This window comes from Populus alba, chromosome 17 (assembly GCF_005239225.2).
Source record: "Populus alba chromosome 17, ASM523922v2, whole genome shotgun sequence".
In the NCBI taxonomy this organism is placed as follows: Eukaryota; Viridiplantae; Streptophyta; class Magnoliopsida; order Malpighiales; family Salicaceae; genus Populus; species Populus alba.
The window spans coordinates 6,318,475-6,335,649 of NC_133300.1; the positions used below are offsets into that span (position 1 = coordinate 6,318,475).

At 34.9% G+C, this 17,175-nt stretch overlaps 1 protein-coding gene and 1 long non-coding RNA gene across 2 annotated transcripts; one reads left to right on the forward strand and one right to left on the reverse strand.

Moving 5' to 3' along the window:
- Positions 1-7,134: 7,134 nt before the first annotated feature.
- Positions 7,135-13,842, forward strand: LOC118036356 (protein EXECUTER 1, chloroplastic-like). The gene is given in 12 exon segments (XM_035042026.2): positions 7,135-7,620; positions 8,356-8,472; positions 8,579-8,644; positions 9,051-9,157; positions 10,485-10,566; positions 11,207-11,722; positions 11,724-11,921; positions 12,018-12,141; positions 12,320-12,489; positions 12,951-13,025; positions 13,149-13,241; positions 13,498-13,842. Coding segments are annotated over 12 exon segments (2,034 nt in total). The 5' UTR covers positions 7,135-7,227; the 3' UTR covers positions 13,591-13,842.
- A 765-nt stretch (positions 13,843-14,607) lies between these two features.
- On the reverse strand, positions 14,608-17,175 carry LOC118036357 (uncharacterized). The gene is made up of 4 exons (XR_004685366.2): positions 17,161-17,175; positions 16,980-17,075; positions 14,905-15,466; positions 14,608-14,795 (listed from the first exon to the last, which is right to left on the reverse strand). It is a non-coding gene; the product is annotated as an uncharacterized lncRNA (long non-coding RNA).

Sequence of the window (17,175 nt, forward strand, 5' to 3'; positions counted from 1 at the left end):
ACCATGTAGTTTTAAATCTTGACACTTCAAAAATTTAACACCAAAGCTGTATGTCCCTTTGATGTATCTCAGAATTCTTTTGGCTACTCTCATATGAATTTCAGTTGGACAATGCATAAACCGAGATAGAAGACTTGTTGCATGAAGTTTATCAGGTCGAGTTGCTGTTAAATACAGCAAACATCCAATCAAGCTTCTGAACTTTTCTTCATCTACTCTGGCAGTGCCATCTTCTTTGCTAAATTTGTCCTTTTGATTCATAGGAGTAGTTGTAGGCTTGCAATTATCCATATGGAATTTCTTCAGGATTTCCCTTGAATATTTCTTCTCTGTTTTGTATAATTTCCATTCCCAAAAAGAAACTCATGAGACCAAGGTCGGTCATTTCAAAAACTTACATCATATTCTGCTTGAATTCTGCAACCTACACTGTATTGCTTCCTGTCACTAAGAGATCATCAACATAGAGTGATATTATAAGCACATCATCATTGATTCTCTTCACATAAAATGTTGTTTCAGATAAACTTTTCTGAAATCCAAAACCTGTCAAATAGTGATCAATTCTGTTATACCAAGCTCTAGGTGCTTGTTTCAATCCATATAGAGCCTTCTTTAGTAAATAAACTTGGTCTTCTTTTCCTTGAGTCACAAAACCAGCTGGTTGCTCAACATAAATTTCTTCTTGTAGAATGCCATTTAGGAAAGCTGATTTAACATTTAACTGGAAAGTTTTCCGGTTCCTGTGTGCAGCAACAACAAACAAGTCCTTGCTACATGTGCAAATGTGTCTGAATAACCAACACCATAAATCTGAGCATACCCCTTAACAACCAGCCTAGCTTTATACTTGTTGATGGTGTTGTCTGCATTCAATTTAGTTTTGAATATCCACTTCACGCCAATAACATTTTTGCTTAGTGGTCTGTCAACTAGTTCCCATGTGCAATTGTTCTCAATCATGCATATCTCCTCCTACATTAATTTATGCCATTATGGGTTGTGTATGGCTTTTTCATAGCCTTCTGGTTCATAAACAACTACATTGCTCCTTTGATAAATATAATCAAGGGATCGAGTGCCTCTAATTGGTGAATCATCAAATGATTCATCCAACAATAAATCTACAGTGCCTCTAATTTATGAATCATCAATTGATTCATCCTGCAATAAATCTGACAGTTGCACATTTCTTTGTGAGTCTCACCAATCCCATTGTTTTTCTTCATGAAAATGGACATCCCTTGTAATAACCATCTTCTGAGTTTGAGGATGATAAACTTTGTAGGCTTTAGAAACATCATTGTAGCCAACAAAGATTCCTGGCATTGCATTCTTATCAAGCTTGTCCCTTTTGATATGTGGAACATGAACAAAAAAAATGCTGCCAAAGATCTTAAAAAAAACTTAGTGAAGGTTTGTTGTCATACCAAACTTCAAAAGGAGTCTTTTCTTCCAGTAATTTTGTTGGAAGTCGGTTTTAAAGGAAGACAGCTGTGTTAGCTGCTTCTGCCCAAAACATCTTTGGCAAAATCTTTTCATGTAGCATGCATCTCACCATCTCCATAATGTATCAATTTCTCCTTTCACTAACTCCATTCTGTTCAGAAGTGTAAGGGGCAGTGAATTGATGTCCAATGCCAGCTTCTTCATAGTAGAGATTGAATTATGATGAGGTGTATTCTGTACCATTGTCTAACTGAATGGATTGAATTCTACATCTGCTTTTATTCTCCACATTCTTCTTGAATCGCCAAAAAATCTCAGCTACTTCTGACTTGTATTTCATGAAGAAAATCCAGCACATTCTAGTAAAGTCATCAATAAACAATATGTAATATCTACTACCTTTTATTGAAGGTGTGCTAAGTGGACCAACAACATCTGTATGAATCAACAAAAGTTTTTGTGTAGACCTCCATGTTGACTTTGGAAACGGTTTCCTATTTTGCTTACCAAATTGACAAGCATTACAATTTGGCAACAAATCAGTAAATGAAGGCACTCCTCTTACAGCTTCATGCTTCCTCATGTTGATTATTCGTTGTTGATGATAGTGACCCAACCTCTTATGCCATACTTCCATGTAACTTAGTTTTGTTGGAAAGGTTGTGTGCTCCTCCTTAAATGGTAAAAATGAAAAGCTTTTTCCTTTCATTTTGGCTTGCAATATTTTTTGTCTGGCAACATAAAAAATATAGCAAGATTGATTTTCGAATACCACTTTCATGCCTTTCTCTATTAATTGTCCAGCACTTAACAAATTCTGATCTATATCAAGTATATAAAGAACATCAGAAATAGTTTTTGTACCTGAGTTGGTAGTGATGGCAATCGTTCCTTTTCCCTTTACTGCTATACAATCACCATTTCCAATTCTAACCTTTGCAACTTTAGTAGTTTGCAAAGTTTTGAAGAGATTCTTATCAGAGGTCATGTGATTTGTGCATCCACTATCAATTAGCCAGTGATCTGAGGAAGTCTGGATTGAAAAACATGTAGTTCCAAACATTTGATCTTCATCATCTTGACTGGCAACTTGAGCATCTTCATCCTGTTTCTGAAATTTTATTCTGCAGATGATTGCTTCATGTCCCATTTGATTACATTTACTGCACTTTGCAACAGGTCTTTTCCAGCACTTGAATAGTGGATAACCTAACTTGTTGCAGTGTTGACATAGTGGAGAGTTTCTCTTAAGAAATTTTCCTTTGTTCTGGAATTGATTGACAGTAGTCTTACTACTGCTTGAAATTTGATTCTTCTTGAAGAATTTCTTCTTATCATAATTGGGATACTTTACTTGTAAAGCTCCTTTAGTAACATGATCTTGCCTCTTAAGTCTCCGTTGCTCTTGAGCCTGCAAGGCATTTATCAATTCTACCAAGGTAATCTTGGATAGATCTTTTGTATTCTCCAAGGTGGTTATAGATGCTTTATAATGTTCAGGCACAATTACAAGTATTTTCTTTACAATTCTGCAATCAGAGAAGATTGTGCCAAGTAACCTTACCTTGTTGACAATTCCAAGTAATTTGTCTGAATACTCTTTGATGGTTTGAGAATCCTTCATTCTCTGTAGTTCAAATTCTCTTATTAGATTAAGTCTTTTCATGCCACGAATTCTTTCATCCCCTGTATACTCCTTCTTCAAATAATCCCAAACATCTTTCGTTGATTTAAAAGACATAATCCTTGTGAAGATTGTTGTTGAAACAGCTGTAAATAAACAAGCTTTTGCTTTTGATTTCCTTGCTTTTCTCTCTTTATGATTTTTGATCTAAGCTACTGTTGGATTATTTGGTAAAGGATGAACTTCATAGTCTTCTTCAACAGCTTCCCAAAGATCCAACGCCTCCAAATAAGTCTCTATTTTTACTGCCCAAAGTTGGTAATTTTCTCCATCAAAGATGGGAGAAGAAATATGAGAAAAACTTGTTTTAGCCTCCATTACCAGTCCCTTTAAGATAATAGCTCTTATACCAATTAAAAGTGTTTAAAAGAAAAATGTTTATGAGAAGAAATGAAGATAAGAGGAAGAAGAGAAGAGACAACAAAGATTGTAATTTGAATTTATTTTAGTTGAATGAATAAAACTGATTGCTTGCTTTCATTGCAATCGTTACACATATATATTCAAACATAAAGAAACAGAATTGCAAACTTCTAACATGACATCATGCTATGATTTGTTAACATAATAACAGAATAACTAACTCCTAGAGACTAGGACAACAACTTATTATTTGCATGATATTTTAGAAATAACAGAAACAAAAAACATCTTCGATAGCTCCTTCTTTGACAGCTCCATGAAGCAATCTTCAACAATCTTGGTTGCAGAAGCAGTGGATGGAATCTCGCACACTTCAGTTGGAAGAACAAAATCTAAAAACTCAACAAGAGATGTTGGAATTGGAAAAACAGCAATTCAAATGGCAAAGATTTAGTAAAAAAAGAGATTGTGAACTAGAAAAACTGAGGATGGAAAATGAAAGATGCAGCTTGAGAATGAGTGAATGGCATTAGAGTTGAAACGCAAGGAAATGGGTGCTAATTTTAATTGATTTTCCGGTCATGTCAATTTTATTCATCTCAACAGCTGGACTTGCATGCAAATCAATTTTCTGTTTTTGGTAAGCTGCTTCTGGAACTGAAGTGTCATTTAGGAGGGGTATCTAGTGGGATATTGTTACTCTGCCTGCATATATTATGTAAACTTAGGATAGTCACAATAATGTTTCATACTGCTTTGTTTTGACTCTAGTGAAATATCATTGACTTAGCAGAAATAATGTATAGTCCGATTCCAAAATGAATAGTGTTTATGGATGGTTTAGCTTGTATTCAAGGCCAACCGTTAAGATTGATGCAAATTATACCTTAATTATAAAAGCACGAGAGCTTATAGCTAAAAACTTGAAAATCCAAATATAACATGTTTTTAAGAGGTTAACACAGCAACAGACTAATTAGCAAATTATAGTCTTACTAGAAACCTTATTCTATGATCTTGTTAGATCTAATTTTTTTTGTTTAGTATATTTTTTTTGGGTTTCGACATTTGAAAACATTGATGTTGATGATTTTAGAAAAAAATGATAAAGTTTATACTATAGTGGGTGAGATATCCATTGTTTTCCGTAGATCAATATCATATATGTATAGATTCGTTGAACAATCCATTCAAAGAAGTTGGTTTTCATGCTAAAATAATTTTCAAATGGCATATCCTTCTCTTTTATCTAACGTCATATTCCACACCATCTAAGTCCTAAACAATGGATTCATTGTAGTAAGCCATCTCTTAATTTGATATATATATATATATATATATATATATATATATATATATAAAAAAAACTTTTAACATAGAAATCAAGGCCATTTATCATAAAAGACAACTTTCTAAAGTGTTTTGTCCTTTGAATTTATGGCGAGCCTGAGAGGGCTGCTCATGCTCTTCTCTTGGTTTTTGCTACAAAAAAAATATATGGATGTCATATCCTAGTATAATGTTCGCAGTGGTTTAATATTTTTTAAAAAAATGTTAATTAAGAATTTAGAGCTTGTTGTAAACATTTTATATCTAGCAATCATGTCAAATCTATATGTTTAGTCTTTTAGATATGGCATACATACCAAACCCAAAAATATTGAATCTAGAAATCATATTAGACCCATAGTACTTAGGTCTAGCATGTTGCCAGACCTAATTAGCTTGGTTCTGGCATAGGTATCAAACCTAAAACGCTTGTGTATGGCAAAAACATTATATGCAAGCTACGTTTTTGTTTTTCTTGAGGCTAAAAGTGTTATTGTATTGTACATGAAAATAGAAAAAACCTAAGATACCCTTTTCTGGCAGTCCATCCTTTTTCGATCTTGGGAGCAAAGAATTCTTTTTACTGTTATGCAAATTGTGAAAAGCCAAAGAAGCCTTTAATCAACGGTTCTAATTTTTATTGACTCTAGAGGTAAAAAGAAGTACTTTGACTGTGTGAGAAATTAAAAAAGATGCATACACCCCCAAATAATCTTTTAATAACCATTGAGTAAGATGAAAAAACTCAAATACCCCTAAACCAAAAATTTAAATATAAGTCACTAAAAGGTAAAAGAGTAATGTCTAAAAGTCATGCTAGACCCAAGCAAATAACAAATAATAAAATGACAATTATGTACTTTAGTTTTTTATTACCGATGGCAATTCAACAATGATATGGCTACACATGTTGCACCTTGTGGAAGAAGGCACGACTGCGCATCTATTTTGATGGTGGATGACCAGATTTGACCATCGAAAAATGTTTCACATACCTCTTTAATGGTACAGGCAACACCTCTTGATATAACATGTGAAATATGTGCCAACAACTTTTTAATTAAAAAATAAAAAATATAACATGAAAATACTAAAATACTCTCATGATTCTCTTAATTACACAACATAGCTATGTAAATTTCAATGCCACAATTCACAATAAATTTTATTATTGAAATCCATAATAATATATGTTTATAGCTATAATAAAATTTTCACACCGTTTAACTTTCTTTATAATGTTCCCAACCTTCATAAGCTTAATTAGCTATTTGATTCATTCACAGTGATTAAGAAATGCAGTAACTTGACATAGAAATCCTTGGTTTATTTTCCATAATTGAAAAAGGTGGCAATTAGATTTACTTGTAATAGTTTTTTTATTTATTTAAAGACATTCAAATACTTAAATTAATATTTTATATAAAAAAAAATAACTAATATGCAAAAAAATATTAAATTCTAAGAACAATATTATTTATTTTTAATATGTGATAAATGCTTTGTAAGATAAAATAATGTTTCGGTAACCCTGAAACTTATTTTTATGATTGATAAATTATTTCACTTTAATAATATTAAGATGATGTTTATTTTTGCATTTCAAAAACGTTTTTGAAAAAAAATTAAAATTTTTTTATTTCTTCAAATTAATATTTTTTTTGTTTTTTTAATTATATTATTAAGGTTATGGTTATTTTTGCGTTTCAAAAAGCGTTTTTGAAAAAAAATTAAAAAATATTATTTTTTTATTTTCTTTAAATTAATATTTTTTTTATGTTTTAGATTATTTTGATGCGTTGATATCAAAAATAATTTTTAAAAAATAAAAATAAAAATATTATTTTTGATATATATTTTTAGTGAAAAAACACTTTGAAAAGTAATTATAATCACACTCCTAAACAAACTCTAAGAAAAAAATAAAAATTCATTATACATGTATTAATGTATTAATGAGAAACAAATATTTTTTATATAAATATTAATATTAAATAAAAATATCTTATATATATTAATAAAATAAAAATATAATAGTTCATAAAAATATTTTATACAAATTAGAAATGTATATAAAATACAATCCTGGCTAAAAATCCTGGGTTGGTAAAAAATTTGAGCTGAGGCGGCGCGGTAAAGAAAAAGAGGCGTAAAGACATGTGACTAGAGCTGGGCCTGAAAAAAGAATCCAAACAGTATTTAACAAATCAAACACGTTGTCACAGTTTGGGCAAAAAACGAAAGAAGAAAAAAAATTGATGATGATGCTTATCTCAAAGTGGTCCACAGCCATTTTAAAGAGCTCCACCACCACCACACCCTCTCCATCACCCTTCTCTTCCCTTCCACACCCGCCCCCCAATCTCTCCATTTCACCCACAATCCTCACCCTCTCTTTCTATATGGCTTCTATTTCATCACCATCTCCATACAAACTCACCTTCACAACCAGGAAAAGACTTCCATACCCCTCTCCAAAACCACAATTCCCTTCTCGCTACCCTCTCTCTAGGCTTCTCTCTAATTCCACTCTCTGTCGCTGCACCGACTCTTCAAATAATCCTTCGATTCAGTGGCGATGGGACGCTGCGTTGCAAGCTGTGTTTAAGAATGCGATTAAGAGTTTCGATTCGTATATGAATCCAACTAAGAAGGGAGTTGGTAATAAAGGGGTTACGGAGGGAGAAAATGGAGAGGAAGAGGAGGAGGAAGATGGAACTGTGTGGGATTGGGATCGCTGGAGATTGCATTTTGATCAAGTTGATGAACAACAACGCCTTGTTTCCCTTTTGAAGGTAAAATTGGTGCGGGAAAACAAATTATTTTTTTGGATTGTGGTTTATATTTTGGATTGGGAAATTGAAATTTTATGTTCTTTATGTTTTTAATCAATTAGCTGCATTTATTGCACGTGTGGAAAGATGGGGTTTGAGGGTGGGAAGTCCAATTTTTTTATGATTTTTTTTGGAACTATGATTTCTTGTGTGTTGAGTGTGCATGCATGCTTTAGTGTTTTTCTGGGTGAATTATGGTTGAGAAGTGCGAAAAGATTGGAAATTTGGGATTAGGAAGTGGAGCCTTGCTTTTTTTCTCCAGCGTTATAGTTTATTCTTGAACTGGGAAAATTGGAACTTTTGTTCATCAGCTGGGTTTTGAAACTAAATTTTGAATGACTTGTTGTATTGCATGTGTTATTGTTTTTATGGGTGGAATTGTTGTTAGAAATTGTCAAAAAAGATGGGAAATTTGAGGCTGGGGCAGTTTGTTGGCTTTTTTGTTTGGGGAATTTGTGCCTGCTGGAAAAGTTGATGCTTCATGCTTCTTGCTTCTTGCTTCTTGCTTCTTGCTTCTTGCTTGGACTGTATCAGAAGGGACTGATACTGCAGGCAATAAAACTACACAGCTTGTAGTTTTATTGATTTGTGTGATTGGCAAACAAAACGGAATGGAGGAAAGAGTGCAACTTTATATAAATTAAGGGTTTTCTATTAAATGCTGAAACCTTTTGCCTGCCCCGCTCTCTCTTGCAGTCACAGTTAGGCAACGCTGTAAACAGAGAGGATTATGAAGATGCTGCTAGGCTTAAAGTGGCAATTGCAGCTGCAGCTTCAAATGATACTGTTGGCAGAGTGATGTCACAGCTGAATGTGCGTAATTTGACTTGCAAGTATGGTTTACCTAAGGGATAAAATGCTTAGATTTCTTCAGTCTTCTTGTTTTTATTCCTTTTTCCTCTTTTTTTGGCTGATTCAGAGAGCCTTAGCACAAGAGCGTTACCTGGAGGCAGCTTTTTTACGAGATAATGCTGGTGCTGGATTGGTAAGTTCACGCAAATTCTTTTTTACTTGATCAATGTACACACACAATTTCTAATTTATGAAATATGTTCATTTTTGTAAGTGCAATAACTGCTGTACATTGCATTGGGCCTTGTCAGGCTACATAAACATTGCTGAATATTACAGAAAACTTTGTGAGACTTGCTAGAGTGGCTTCTTCATGTTTTTGGTTCTCTTTTTCTGTAGGTGCGAAGTGTTTGGTTCCTTAAGGGCTATTCTGTTTTGTTTATAGGATTCTTATTGTAACCTTTCATTTTCTGGAAATAAGTAGCAAATTACTCTGAGTTTCAAGGGATTTTCTGCTTAGGCATTTAAATATGTAACTTTGTAGCTACCTATCAAGTCTCTGTTTCAAAATTTTCCCTTTACCTTGTGATGGGTTTCAGGTGGGATGGTGGTCTGGAATTTCTGAGGATGTTGATGATCCTTATGGTCTGATTATACGTATAACCGCAGAGCATGGAAGATATGTAGCAAGGAGTTACAGTCCACGGTAATTATTCACATGCTTGTTAGAGGGTTTCACTTTAATTTCACATTCATATTAAAAGTGAAAAGCCTAGCAGGCTATTTTTGGTGTGTTTTTTTTTTTTTTCACTGAAGTCTTGTTGATAAATAATTCCCCTGTTTCAGCTAATGTCTTCCATACTGTTAGGTTTTGGTGGTTTCAAGTCACAGTTCTCGGTTTTGTGTTACATGATTTGGTTAATTCCATCATATGTCCTGATTGTAGCTTGACAAGAAAAGTGAAATAAAATCATATAATCGTCAAATAACAACCTAACAACTAAGTTATCAACAGTTTGTTGTATGCTGAGAACACTTCAGGTGCTCCATGTTACACTTCAGGAAACTTGCATCTTTTATGCAGTGCTTGGCAAGTGCTCTTTATGTAGTGAATATATTTATTGCTGATACCTTGAAAAAATAATGTTAACATATCTGGTTCCATATCTTGTCATCGCTGATAGAAGAGATTGATGAGAACAAATACAAATGGGCATGCATGTGGCTAAATGGGAAAGCTATAATGTAGGTAGACCAATTTATATGATGTTATTTTTTTTCCTTAAAAAAATCTTTTAGTCTTCTATTATTAGCCTGGATTTCTGTGTTTTTATCGGCATGCATGTCCAGAAGTTATCAGTTGTGAGGAAAATTCACTTTGTAAGCTTGTGGCTGGTCACTGTTTTAAAGTTTATCATGGTCCTGATCTTTGCAAGCCTGGTTAGGCATGGACCATATTGGTTGAGGAGCATGTACTCTTTTTTCATTTACTCTTTCTCATACCCTGATGGAAAAGTCTTTCAGGGCATGTAGTTAATGACGTGAAGGGATAACTTGTTAATTGGAAACGGAATATGGAAAATTGAGCTTGCATATCAACTTGAGAACAATAATCAAGGACAACCAGCCTGAAAATAATAGAAGAGATGGTTTAGACAATAATGACGCATGCCTTCTTAACAGACTGTATTACTGAAACCTTATGATATGTGGCAATTCTATTAAACAATATGCTATGTGGTGTATTGCAGGCACTCTTTAGACTTTAGGTGTCAAAGTATTATGTTCTAGTGCAATTGATTATAGATTTCCTTTTGTGCTAGCTATTTGTCTCAAGATATTCCTGTGATGTTTTAGTTGAAATGCATGCACATTTTAAATGCCAGAGAATGTGGCTGATGCATGCTTGTTGTTTGGAACCTTTTTTCATGTAGCAAGCCTGTGACAAGCCCTGCTGCTCTGCACGTTGCAATTGCTTCCTGTCAATTGTTCCTTGTTTTGGAGGTTTATTGTTAACTTATCTTTTCTTTCAGACAGCTTGCTGCAGCTGCAGTGGGGGTACCCCTTTTTGAGATCTTTCTTACAACGAATAAGAAAGGGGAATACAATGAACAGGTATCCTATTTCTATTCTTTTATTTTTTTTTGAGTTGTGTACCTTATGCAGTGAACTCGGGCTTTGACTTGATGCTTGGAGATTATTTTGATTTCTTGTACTTTTCAAAATTTTAGTCATCAAAATTGAAGAGTTACACCAGAAAAAAAGAAAAGAAATTGTGCTTAGTTCCTGGTTTTAGAGTTTACCCTTTATTATGGTTTATAATTAATGTTCTACATTGCAAAGCTTTGGCTGGTTTATTTATTGTTGAGATAATGTTATAGTTTTTGAGAATGTGAATGTCTAACCTTTAGAGCTTCAAGTGCTTCACCAAGAAGCTATTTATTATTATTATTATTATTATTATTATTAATATTTCCAAAAATCTCCTTGTCTGTCATCTTCATTCTGCAAGGCTCCCTGGCCTTAGAATATAGCTAGCTAATTATGTGGTTGAATCATTAGCATGCTTTCTTTTTCAAAAAATAATGACTGAGTGCTTGCATGTAAGCAAGGATAGATGCTGCTTGATGATTAATGTGCATGCATATATTTGTAGGTGCATTTTATATGCTTTAAGTGTTGCAGTCATACATCTACATTCCATGGGCAGGAGCAGTTAGATAATAGTGTCTGATGGTGTTGTTTAATTTTGTAGGCTGTGTATTTGAAGAGGAAAGGACTTTTTCAAGATCCTTCTACCTTGCCCTCTAAAGCTTCGGGTGCCACCAGTCGCTTGAATCCACCAGGGCCAAATGAAGATAAAAGTGACCTATTTGTTGTGAGTACTGAAGAGGTAGATGATGCTGATGACACAGAAGATGGTTCTGATCTAGCTGAGGGACTGCCTGGCTTTCAGAACATTTTGAGAGATATGGTTCCTGGTGTGAAGGTCAAGGTTTTGAAAGTGACAACACCAGCAAAGGTGGACAAGGATTTTATATCCAAGGTGATAGAGCAAATAATTGATGAAGAAGATGATGAGAAGGATATTGAGTTAGAAAGTGAGGAAGCAGAAGATGATGGCAAAGGTGACAGTGACCAGGAAAGAGATGAAATTGAAATGAATGCTGGTCGTGGGATCATTGATGATGAAAATCAAAGTGAAATTGCAGTTAAAGTTGTTGTTGGGGGTCTTGCACAGAAACTTTCAGGCAGCATTCCTGCAAAAAGGCTCAATTAGAGTACCAGCTAAGCTAGACAGAAAGGGACGCAAGTCATTTTCCTTTTCTATAGAGAAAGAAGTAAACCAACAAAATGCCAAGGAACTGGCTTCAGCGGACAGAAAAGCTAAGCTTCGAGGTCAACGCAGTGTGGACCATGTAATGTTTGATCTAGCCAAATTCATTGGTAGTGAGAAGATACCCATGAAGGTTGGTTCAATGTCTAAGGTCATATCTTTGTACAGTTTGAGTAGGAGATCAACTCGCCATTTGCTTTTAATTGTTTGTTTTATTCTTGAAGTACAGGTGCTGAAAGATGTTGGCGAACTAATAAATCTTACCCTCAGTCAGGCTCAAAACCGTCAACCACTGTCTGGATCAACAACTTTTCATCGAATTGAGATATCAACATCTCCTGATCCTTTAAATGGTGATTTGTTACACAGGCTGTTAAATTCTGAGCTACTATGGCTCTAGGAGATGCTACTAAGTTTCAGCTTATCGTCATCTTGTTTGTCATGGTTTAGGAATCTTCTCAGCACTTTGTTATATTTGGTTCCCAAAGCCAAAGTTTGAGTCTGAGCATAATACTGAATTAATTTTGTCAGGACTATATATTGGTGCGCATGGGCTGTACACCTCAGAAGTCATACACCTGCAACGTAAATTTGGTCAGTGGCAAGAAGATCATGGGACTAAGGAGTCCTCTAATCTAGAGTTCTATGAATATGTGGAAGCTGTTAAATTAACTGGAGATCCTTACGTACCTGCTGGACAGGTACCTTTATTTGTCTCATACTTGCATTGTGATACCTGGATAGGATTCTTGCGTCATATTATTTGGTTTTGCCTTTGAGCATATCATGTATTTTTGTTTGTGGTAATGTAGATTTTGTTGTACAACTTATCTGTCAACAATTTCCTTGGGCAAACCTTCTTCAGCCACATGATGCTTTAAAAGTTTATTTGCATACTTTTGCTCATTGTAAATGGTTGGCCTTCTGTTGCTTAGAAGCTTTGTAATCAAAGTCCTGGATTAATTGTTCCCAAATAAAAAGAGAAGTCATGGATTATTTGCAAGGAAAAATTGTTAAAAATATCAGTTATGGTCTTGTGGGTGTAGGTTTTAGGAATAATATGGTGATTCATTTTGTTGGTACTACACTTCGTGGAACCTTTATATTTGTATCACGGTTGTCTGCCTTGATCCTAACAGCTGTACTACTATGGATTTTACAGGTGGCATTTCGTGCTAAGGTTGGGAAAAGATATCAGCTCCCCCATAGAGGCATCATTCCTGAAGAATTTGGAGTGGTGTGTTGTTAGCTTGTGAAGTTTGGTGTAGTTAAATCCATTTTTCTCTTGTTGCAAAGGCCTATGTGCTTTTTTTATTTCCTATTTGTTGAAGCACTTCTCAAGATCTTATTTGCAAACCAGATTGCTCGATATAAAGGACAAGGGAGGCTTGCTGAGCCAGGATTCCGAAATCATCGATGGGTTGACGGTGAACTTGTTATTCTTGATGGAAAGGTGTTCAGATTTTAGATTATCCTGTTTAATTTTTCTTTTTTGCAAAAAAATTTGTTGGTATTTGATTGCCATTCCCAGAAAAGGATCCACAATCCCAGCCTAGTTTGGGATTGACCCTAGGTTGTTGTTGCAGCATCTGATTTATGTTTTTCCTCCGAACTATGTTCCATGCTTTTCTTTATCTAAATAGAATGTTTATCGGGACATTTTTCCTTTCCTGTCTTTCTCATTCTTTCTCCATATTTTTTTCTTGCAGTATATTAAGGGAGGGCCTGTTGTTGGGTTTGTGTACTGGGCTCCTGAATATCACTTCTTGGTGTTCTTCAATCGTCTGAGGCTTCAACAGTAGATGCTCATCGTGTACATTATACTTGAGCTTGTCTATTCTTTATTCGTATTTGGTTGGGTATGCTATTCCTTGTTAATATAAATCATTTTAGTTTTGGTGAATCTTCCGTAAGATGCATAATTAGTTTTTGTTTGCTCTCTTTTTCTGGATGACTGGTTGATCTTACTGCCTAGCATTCTACTTTTGTGCTCCAGATATGAGTGATTAGTTCTCATCTTGAAAGCGCTGATCCAATGGCATTGTTCTTTATTACTACTTTGCATGTGCACTTAGATAACTGCTTGAGTCTAGTTGGCAGTGGCTATTGATTTGGTATAGTCTATGGGAACTGATTACTCTGCAGGAATGTTATGGTGTCCTATGTTGCTTGTATGGGAAGTCATTGTTATTGCAGAAAGGTAGTTTGTTGCATGTGATCAAATTGTTGACGCTACTAACTTCCCTATTTAAGCTCTCATCTCCTTTCAACAAGTGTTTCCATGTTTAATTGTCATTGATAACAAAATGTAAGAAAAACATTTTGTTTCTTTGGTGATTATCACTTTTAACTGGTGAAATGTCTTGTCCTAAAAGGTTGAACCTGTCATAGGATGTTCTATAATGCTTTTTTAATGCAGTAACCTGTAAGAAATCTTTTAATCTTTTTTTTTTTTTTTTTTTTTTTTGCAGTTGCGAATGGCATTTAGCTACCTGTATGTTCTCCACCTTGAACAGGCCTAGAGGCTTAGAAATCTTTCCCTGTCCAATGCACTGTCAACTGACTATTGCACCTGTAAGCTTATTACTGACTGGAATTAACCCAGAAAGCTTGGAGATGTGGTAGATGCTCAGCCTTTTTTACTGCATGATTTTGAGGCAATTCTTTCCATCAGCGCATTATGCCTGTGCTAATTTTTGCCATACTGCCTCTCAATTTCGAAGTAGTATTTAGTACTTGTATTAATTATGATGCTACTTCGGTAATGATATTGATATATGTAGTTGGTATGTGAAAACACAGATGCAGAGACCAGTGTATTCGAGGGTTGTTATGGCTTATTTTATAGAGCAGTTGTTGGACAATCAAGTGTACAATCAAGTGCTTTGTACCGATCTCCTTTTTCACTTAAATAATAAATTAATAAAAATGCGACCTCAACCAGTTATTTTGTAATATGTGCTCCCCTTTCTTTTGCCATGTAAAGGCCTACATGATGCATCAACTCCTGCAAAAGAAAAACAAAATCATGATTCATGAATGCTGACTGATGAGTGGTTTCTTCCATGTCATTGGAGTGTGATGTCACCATGATGGTTAAATTAAATGTTCATTACCTGGGGACGAGCTAAAACACCTTCGGTGTTCCTCGCAACATGATGAGGAACATCAATGGTAGCACAGCCACGGGAATACACTTACATTCTCTAGAGGGGAAAGAAATCAGCTGGTTTCTGGCTGATGAAGTTGAACAAACAAAATCCAGCACATGTCTCTGCATATGCCCGCCGCCAGTATCGTGAACTTGTAAGCTAGAATCATGACTTGCAAAGATGGCAACAACACTGACAAAAGCAACACCAAAACACTATACACGAGTTGACCTTGACAGAGAATAACAAACCTCAAACCTCATTTTCGTACAATCAAGTTATGAATTCGTCTTGGCTATTTGTCATAACCATCCTAGAGGAACAAGCATATGTACATATACTAGAGTGCCAGGAAATATATTTTAAAGCTCCAACCAAAGGTTCAAACAAAAAGCAAAAATTTACTGTTGCAGCCTCTTGTAGTGTAAGCGAACTCATGTTTGATCCTTTAAATCAATTTTTTTGCTCAACTTCAACTGTCAGCACAGTGCAGCAAATGCCCAATGGAGTTCTTATATAGTTGAAACTGCAACCAACCAAGCAAAAACAGAAACACATTCAGTTCAGTATTCTCAAATATTTAACGCACCAAAGCATCAATTGAAACAAAAACAAAATGATTAAACCTACTCAAAAGTACCCTAGTTATCAACCCCTCCAGCATGATACTAGGGTACTTTTCCATGTTAAATTTAATGGTCAAAAATGGTAAAAAAAAAAAATACATTGAATAGTGGTTTACAATTCAAACAAGATGGCAATAATAGGCATAGGTTTCAATATCTTTGATTTCTATGATGGCTAAAGGACACAGGACCTTTTCAACTGTGATAATATAAAAAAAATGTGAAATATATGAGTGTGGATTTTATTAGCCATGCCTTTGAGCAGGGTCCAGGAACAATTGTTTGTTACTTGATTTCAAGACTCTATCCGCCCCATTCCTACTGAAAGACAAACCTTTTTCCAGAAGGGGCAAGGAAGGATTCTGCATTCAACACCTATAATGACATCAGGTGGAGCCAGGTTTGGAAGTGCTAGCCAAACACATGCCCATTTGATCACATTTGAGATAAATTAGGAATGTGTGTTCGTAGAGACCGACAACATTCTAATTCTCTGATTTATGGACTTGTGAGGCATGGCAGTAGCAGGTGCTGTCTTTGAGGGATAATGTTGCATATCAATGACTCCTATTCTGTTCTCCAATTGCTAAAGTTAACAGGCAAGCTTTCAAGAGAATTCCAGGACCACGAGTATTGAGACTAGGACCACGAGTATTGAGACTAATGTCAATTCTAGTAGCAGAAGCCACTGAATTAAATAAAAAAGTTTGGTGACAAACAATATCTCATAAGACACCTACCACCTTGACAGGGAATCCAACTCAATTCTATTATTCAATAAACAAACCCACCTAGCATCCACTACCATAGCCTGTCCTATTTAGACTCAAGGCACAGGTGACAGGATTTCTTAGCAGAGGCAGGAGAGGAAGCAGGAGTGGAAACCCACTCCATGACCATCCCTACTTTTAAGCCTTCATGATTTCTGTAAAGCCTTTTCCTTCTATAGTTATTATGTCAAACATCCAAATGTTGCAGCGGTTTATGCAATTAATATCTTCTCATGTTCCCTGGAAAATGATGTATATATGCTACTTTAATCGAAACGATACAAACTGAATGGATGGCTTAGATGTAATTAAGGTACAGCTTATTTAAGAGAATAGCAAAACTACTGAGTTTTCAATTAAAACCTCAATCTAGTTGACACTGTCAGTTGTCAACATTTCGATGCAGCACAAAAATCTTGGAAAGTAAATTAAGTAAACAAGGCAGCACAGTATTTATTTAGCCATTTTTTAATATTGGTATATATAATCAAAGTGGAAACTCTTCTGTGGGTAGGGGGGAGTATTGGTATCAAACTATGAAAGAACTTAGTTCCTGGTCAATTTGAGCAAACTGCTTATACTAATTTGATAAACAAGCACGCACACATGAAGAAATTCATGAATGGAATCAAAGGCAGAGCACCTGTTCTGCAATCTCTTCACGTTTGTGAACTAGCTTTTGCACTTCAGCCACACCAGATTCTTTTACCATGTTAGTCTTTGAAGTTATAGCATCCACCTGTTAATTAAACAAAAGAAACTTACAAAATATTCAACGACTTTCAGATCAATATGAGTTGGTTTAGCATTATATATAAAAGTACCTTTGTTAATACATC